The sequence below is a fragment of the Mastomys coucha genome, unplaced genomic scaffold (assembly GCF_008632895.1).
Source record: "Mastomys coucha isolate ucsf_1 unplaced genomic scaffold, UCSF_Mcou_1 pScaffold21, whole genome shotgun sequence".
In the NCBI taxonomy this organism is placed as follows: domain Eukaryota; kingdom Metazoa; phylum Chordata; class Mammalia; order Rodentia; family Muridae; genus Mastomys; species Mastomys coucha.
The window spans coordinates 78,781,209-78,789,042 of record NW_022196904.1 but is presented as its reverse complement, the minus strand read 5'-3'; the positions used below and the strand labels follow the sequence as shown (position 1 = coordinate 78,789,042).

At 39.2% G+C, this 7,834-nt stretch overlaps 1 protein-coding gene across 3 annotated transcripts in view; it reads left to right on the top strand.

Moving 5' to 3' along the window:
- The window catches only part of Hikeshi (heat shock protein nuclear import factor hikeshi), a 26,547-nt gene that overhangs the window by 2,220 nt on the left and 16,493 nt on the right, over nt 1-7,834 (top strand). Inside the window, exon 2 of one of the 3 annotated variants that reach the window (XM_031387292.1) lies at nt 3,740-3,977. The exons of the other annotated variants lie outside the window; for them this stretch is intronic. Within the exon in view, the coding sequence (XP_031243152.1) occupies nt 3,740-3,977 (238 nt within the window). The remainder of the gene's footprint in view (nt 1-3,739; nt 3,978-7,834) is intronic. 3 annotated transcript variants of the gene reach the window in all.

The following is a 7,834-nucleotide window of genomic DNA, read 5'->3' as shown; positions in this document are numbered from 1 at the left end:
GGGAGGGAGAGGGAGAGGGAGAGGGAGAGGGAGAGAGAGGGAGGAGAGAGAGAGAGACAAAGAAACTTTAACAAACCTAATTTTCATTCTTTGAGTTTTTCTTTTCCCTTTTATTTCTCTAAGACAGGGTTTTTCTGTGTAGCTCCAGCTGTCCTGGAAGTTGCTCTATAGAATAGGCTGATCTCAAACTCAGATCTGTGTACATCTGCCTCCCCAGTGCTGGAATTAAAAGCCTTCATCACCACAGTCCTTGGGGTTTTTTGGTTTTGTTTTTTTAAGATTTATTTATTTAGTATATTTAAGTACACTGTAGCTGTCTTCAGACAGACCAGAAGAGGGCATCAGATTCCGTTACTGATGGTTGTGAGCCACCATGTGGTTGAACTCATGACCTCTGAAAGAGCAGTCAGTGCTCTTAACTGCTGAGCCATCTCTCCAGCCCCATTGTTGTAGTTTTTGTTTGTTTGTTTTGTTTTAATTAAGGTCAAGGATTAGACTGTCTAGTGGCACACCACTGTAATCTTAGTACTTGGGAGGTAGAGACAGGAATTTGAGGTTGGTCTTGATTGACTACATAGATCATTGAAGGCCAACTTGGGACACATGCATAAGATCCTGTCTTTTAAAGGGGATTGGAATGTGTGTACAGAATGTCTCTTGCCTGTGCAATAAAAGTTGAATCAAATACTTACTTTGCCTTATGGTTATTTCCATACCTTTCCTCCCACCTTCCAAGAAATATATGTGCTAAAACTTGGTGAAATTAGCTGGGCAGTGGTGGCACACACCTTTAATCCCAGCACTTGAGAGGCAGAGGCAGGTGGATTTCTGAGTTCAAGGCCAGTCTGGTCTACAGACTGAGTTCCAGGAAAAAAAAAAAAAACTTGGTGAAGTTGAATTTAGCACTACAGGAAGTTTTGGATTATATTTTTGCTTTATTTTTTTATGGTGGAAAATTTTAAATTAGGTCAGTAAATTTCATAAAAAGGGAATCAGAACTTGACCTTAAACACCCAGCCCCAGTCAAGTACAGTTCCATGTACCTGTAAATGTGACACCAGTGAATAGAGGCAGAGGGTTAGGAGTTGAAGGTCATCCTCTGCTGAGTTTGAGGCTGGTGTAAGCTATGTGAGCTCCTGATACGCAGCCTTGACATCTTGGGATTTAGTTTAGTTCAGTTAAGTTTTTACGGTTCCTTGTATGGGTAGGATAGAAAATTATAGAGAAGAAAGAGTAAACATTTAAGTAGCAGCAAATACTGGGTGCAGAAAATTAGTTACATTCAGTCATTACAAATTCAAGATTTAGGTAGGGCTGGGTATGTGGTAACACATACCTTTAATCCAGGCATTCAGGAGGCAGAGCCAAGCCTGGTCCACAGAAAGAGTTTTAGCTAGGACAGTCAAAGCTAGGACAGTCAAAGCTACCCAGAAAAACCCCGAGTCAAAATAGAAATCAACTAATTAAATGTTTAGTCTTCAGAATAATTGTAGTGATGTAGATTTGCTGTTTTGATGAGTAGCAATTACAATAAAAAATACAGAAACCTAAAATTAAAAAAAAACCATATAAGCTAAAATTTAGACAGCTTGTTTACCTGAGTCCTCTCAGAATTGCTATTTTTTTAAATGATGCATATTGATTCGGCAATATCAGTACATAATGAAGACAAAACTTTATGTACTGGAACCAGCAGCCTTGACACAGGAGGATCTCATGGTGGCTTCCAATCCAACTTGCTATGTAAGCCAAGGTTGGCCATGATCTAATTTTCCTGTCTCTCTTTCCGGATGTATGTGCCACCATATCTGGTTTACTACCAATCCCCTCCCCCCCCCAGCCCCCTAGCTGAGGACTGAACCTAGGGCCTTGTACTTGCTAGGATTTACCTCTGGAGCTAAATCCCCAATCCCTATACTTGTGCTTTCCCAAAGTAAAGTTTTCTTTAGTTTGAAGACTCGGTGGTAAATGCTAATTTTTGTAACTAGTTAAGGATTTGGTTTCTGAGAACCTTTGGTTTCAGCATTTTTTTAAATTTTTATTTACATCCTAACTGCAGTTTTCCCTCCCTCTTTTCCTCTTAATCCTAGCCCCCAACTACCCTTCCTCTTCTTAGCATTTTTTTAACATCATGCCATTACCTTATTTCATATAAATTTTTGTCTTTAAAAACATGTATTATTGCACCTAGACTGATATTGAGATTACTATGCAACTGTAATCTCAATACTTCAGGCTGGAGAGTTAAACTGTCATTCTAGGCTAGCAGAAGTGGTGTGGGAGATGTACATGAGCCAGTACCAGGCCAGCCAGGGTTACATAGCAGGATCTGTTTCCAGCAAAACCCAGTTGATTGGTTAATATTCAGCTCATGGCCTAACACCATTAAACCTCATACCTGAAGAAAATAACATTTTTTCCATGAAGACATTTCATAGTTACTTTGCAAGTAGAAACATTTTAAATATCAAAATCACACAAAAGCACAAAGTGGAAAACAAGACAGTAAAAAGATTGCAGAGGGGACATTTGTTCACACATAGGGGCTGAGACACGACGGCACTACACAGCCTTGTTCCATTTTAGCTGGAAATGGTTTCGGTAAGGCAAGTTAGTGTGTTTTCATTGTGTTTTCTTCTTGTTCTGTCCCAGAGAGTGTTGGTCAGTGATGGGAGAAATCCTACAAGCCTTGGCTTTGGGTTATAAATAAATTTTAGTGGATGATTTACAAATTCAGAATTTTAGAATGATTGAGTACCCATTTTAATTACCTGACACTCTATCCTTCAGATTGAGGATAAAAATCCTAGTAGTGTTTGTGTGAACTTACTTTCTTCTTCCCCTCCTTCCAGGGAGCGCCCCCAGCCCCTATCCTATCCATTCATCCTCTGTTTCTCTTCAGAAAAGGGCAGGTCTCCCATGGACATCAACCAGCCATGGCATATTAAGTTGCAGTATGACTAGGCTTTCCAGTAGGAGCAATGGGTCCCAGAAGCAGGCAACAGAGGCAGAGACAGCCCCAGCTCCCACTGTTAGGAGTCCCACATGAAGACCAAGCTGCACAATTGTAACGTCCATGCAGGCTCCCTGGTTTGTGATTCAGTTTCTCATACTTTCTCATTTTTACAAGGCTTATGTATTTGAGACAGCATCTCATGTGGTCCAGGCAGCCTCAAACTAGGTAGTGTTTGTGTGAACTTACTTTCACACAAACTAGGTAGCTGAGTCCTCTCAGAATTGCTATTTTTGCTAGGTAGCTGAGAAGTCCTGGGATTCTATGCCACTATATGCTCATTCTTTTTTTGTTTGTTTGTTTTTCGAGACAGGGTTTCTCTGTGTAGCCCTGGCTGTCCTGGAACTCACTCTGTAGACCAGGCTGGCCTTGAACTCAGAAATCCGTCTGCCTCTTCCAAGTGCTGGGATTAAAGGCGTGTGCCACCCGGCTATGTGCTCATTCTTAACATAATTCTTAAACCATAGTTACTTGTTTTTGTAGGTAAAATCTTCAGGGAACTGTTGAGAGAATGTAGCAGTATTTTTAAATGAGCATTTTAAGGCTAAATATTTGGTTTGGATTTTATTATTTTTTATTTATTTAGTTGGTGATTTTGTAATTAGAATATTAGGCTAATAAAATTATATTATGTGTAATGACCATACTGGTGACAATTTGTAGCAGTACTAAAGGTTACAGTAACTCATCAAACTCTGGAACTAAGACTGGTTTTTTATTTTCTAGGTGCAAACAGCTGCACAGCAAGTGGCAGAGGATAAATTTGTTTTTGACTTGCCTGATTATGAAAATATCAACCATGTTGTGGTTTTTATGCTGGGAACAATCCCATTTCCTGAGGGCATGGGAGGATCTGTCTACTTTTCCTATCCTGATTCAAATGGGGTGCCAGTGTGGCAGCTCCTAGGATTTGTCACGAATGGGAAGCCAAGTGCCATCTTCAAAATATCAGGTCTTAAATCTGGTAAGAGTAACATTCAACTAGTGTCATAGTTAAACTTTCTCGTAAACAATGTAACATGAAGTACAGCTTTCTAAGGTTCCATCATGTTTTTCCTGAGTAGCAGTAGTATATACTATTCTTTTTGTAAGAATAGATGATACAGAAACATTAGAAAAGTAGTAATTAAGAGCTGCTTAGGCATGCCATACTTGTCCTCTGGCCCTGAAGGAAACCACATTCACTATTTACTTTGGACTTTTCTGAGTTCCTGAGCATTTTAATAAGGGAGTTTTTTCCTTCACATTTTATATCTGTCTTAAATACAAATAGAATTACAACACTCTAGGAAGTAAAATTGGAATTTTTCATTAGAAGTTTGAACTCTTACATGGCTCAGTTGGTAGTGCTCTCCATGCAAGCATATAAAAAGTAAGATGTAGTGGTATGTGATTGTCATCTCAGCATTAAGGAGGCAGAGACAGGTGTACCTTGGGGGTTTGCTGGGCAGTCAGTCTAGCCAAAATGGCAAGCTCAAGACCAATGAGAAATCTGGTTAAAAATAATGTGGGCAATCTCAAGGAATAACACCTAAGATTGACCTTTACCTTCTACAGACATGTTTATGTCCATTCACACATGTACTTGTACATGTACACATGAATATTTGCTTCCTCGTGTATTCATGTACTTATATAAGTGAATATTCACACCCACATTCAGACATGTGAACTTGCATGTATATACACACAATTGTTTTAAACTCTTTGATCTCTAGTGTTCTTTTGGTTCTGTTAACAATGGGGGGCATAATTTTTACTTTGAAGGATTTTTGAAGAAATGTGAAAATAAGCTTAGATTGGATACCACTTTCTGCTGCTGAGTCTGTTTCTCTTAAGTCTAGATGGATGTGTATAAAAACTCAAATATACATTGTTTATAGAAATTACATGGAGGAAAGCAAAAGCTGATTTAGGCACTGTAGATAGCATGTTTACATACTTAACAAATAGGTGTCTGCTATGGGAGTTTAAAGATAACAATTACGTTCTTGTTTTCAGTAACATTTTTTTTCTTAAGATTCTATTTATTTTATGTATGTGAGTACACTGTAGCTGTCTTCAGACACACCATAAGAAGGCATCAGATCCCATTACAGATGGTTGTGAGCCACCATGTCGTTGCTGGGAATTGAACTCAGGTCCTCAGGAAAAAGAGCTAGTGCTCTTAACCTCTGAGCCATTTCTCCAGCCCCTCAGTAATATTTTTATAGAGGAAAACAGTTGTGTAGATTGTCATTTAGAAGAGCAAAAAGTAGCCAGGCGGTGGTGGCGCACGCCTTTGATCCCAGCACTTGGGAGGCAGAGGCAGGTGGATTTCTGAGTTCTAGGCCAGCCTGGTCTACAGAGTGAGTTCCAGGACAGCCAAGTCTACACAGAGAAACCCTGTCTCTAACCCCCGCCCCCAACCAAAAAAAAAAAAAAAAGAAGAGCAAAAAGTAGCATTGGCAAACTGACGTGGCCAGTCAGAGCACTTAGAATGCAAGCCTGGCAGCATGAGTGTGATCCCTGGTTCATACACAAAGTACAGAGAAGAGTTCACACAAGTCAGTTTGTTAAAGAAAAAGACTGGAAAGTAGCTGTGACTGAAGAGTGCTATGGAGAGGAGGAAAGAGAGTCATGAGCTCTGGGTGGCTGGGGAAGTTCTCTGGAAATGTATTGTTGCTCTTGGGAAGAGTTTGTCAGGCCTAGGAGTGGGTGGTTTCTAGACGTCGGGATAAATCAAAGTTTGAGAATGTGCTATGCACACAATGGCACAGGCAAATGTGTATGGCAAGGATGATAGGTGTTGATCATGAATTGAGTGGATATTATTAATAGGTCACCAGTTCTTCGTGTGCTTAAGGTATAGACCTGATTGATAATGTTACTTAAAGTTTGTGTCCTACAAATACAAACAGAATTGACTTGAGAAAATGGAAGTTCTAAATAAGACATACTGTGAATAAGTTGAATAATTATGATAGTTAATATCTACATAGAAAAAAACAAGTTGAGCTGCTATTGTAGTTTTCATGATAACATTTTAATGTATACAGTATTATATGAGATAAAACATTCTCATCATCCAGCTTTAAAAGTGACCAGCTTATTTAGTTTAAATTCCTATTCACTTCTTTGTTTTGATATGACTGGATACAGAGTCCTAAATCATAAGTAATCTATAAATATGTTAATATCTGTCTTTGAAAGATAAATTTTGAGAACCTTTTTTTAAAAAAGACTAGGAATGTATACTTCTGTGGTCAGAACACTTGCATACCTTGAACAGGGACCTGGATTCAAGTCAACGGGGACCACAACTTTGACCTGCCCCTCAGCAGGACTCTCCTCACACCCACTCATTCACTCACCCAGAGTTAGGGCCCATGGAATTGTGTATGTGTCCTGTGGTAGGACTTCATCTGGGATGTCTGGCTGACCTCACCTGCTGGGTTAGAATTCTCTTTCCCTGTGCTCACACTCTACTTTCCATTGCATATTCCTTCCCTGTTCTTTTCAGCCATCCAGTCACCTCCTCATGATTTCTGGAGCTCTTCAGTCTTGTCAGTGACATTCTGCCCTGGCTTGCTAGTTCTTTATTAACTGTTCTGGGTTGTTAATGCATCCTGCGGGTCCTGCCTCTCCTTTGTGATCCTTTCTCCTCCCAAAGTGTAGGCAACTACTGACCTGTTTTCTGATATCATAAAATAATTTGTATTTTCTAGAATTATATAAATGATATCACATAACGTGTACTTTTTTCAGGAGGTAGCTTCTTTAATTGATTGAGCATAATTAATTTGGAATCATCCATATTATAGCGTGTATCATTAGTTCATTCCTTTTCTGTTGTTGGATTATAAGCTCTTTTAATAGAATTGCATGCCATACAAAGCTTAAGTGTGGCATTTCTGCTAGGAACCATTGAATTATTTGTGCTTTTTTTTTTTAAAGCACACATTAATGAAAACTGATATTACCCAGACAGTTCATTGCTATTAGCATTCTATCGATGTTGAACACATACTGAAGTTTATTCATTCCCCCCTTTTTTCCCTGAGTTTTTTTCTTTGGTCTATGTAGCCTTGATTGACTTGGAATTGACTATGTAGAACAGATTGACCCTGAACTCTGACTTTCAAGAGCTGAGATTAAAGGCATGCATCACCATGGGGGACTGACTATTCATTAACAGCTTAATGAACAGTTGGGAGAGCTCTAGATAGTTGGGTCTTTTGTTTGTTTGTTTGATTTCAAGACAGGGTTTCTCTGTATAGCCCTGGCTGTCCTAGAACTCACTCTGTAGACCAGGTTGGCCTCAAACTCAGAAGTCCGCCTGCCTCTGCCTCCCAAGTGCTGGGATTAAAGGCATGTGCCACCACCGCCCGGCTATGTTAACATAGTTGGGTCTTAAAGTTGTTCAGTAGGTAAAGGTACTTGCCATCAATCCTGATGATCTGAATTCAATCTCTAGGGCCCATATGGGTAGAAAGAGAAAACTAACTTCTGAAAGTTGTTGTCTGACCTCTGACTTTAGACTCTGACCTCTGTACCTATACTTTGTACCTAGCATAAATAAAAATAATAATTTTTGTAAATGTGTATGTGAACATATATATTTATATGATACTTCTTTTGGGTAAGCATCAAGGAGTGCAATGCTGGATAATACAGTACTTGTATACTTCACTGTTGAAGAATCTACTCTATTTTTGACAGCCCTTGGTATGATCTGTCTTAGGCATGTAAGTATTATTTTAGAAGTAGTACCTCTGCACTAATAACCATTTATCAGAGAGTGCATACCGTGTTTGTTCTTTTGTGATTGGGTTACCTCAC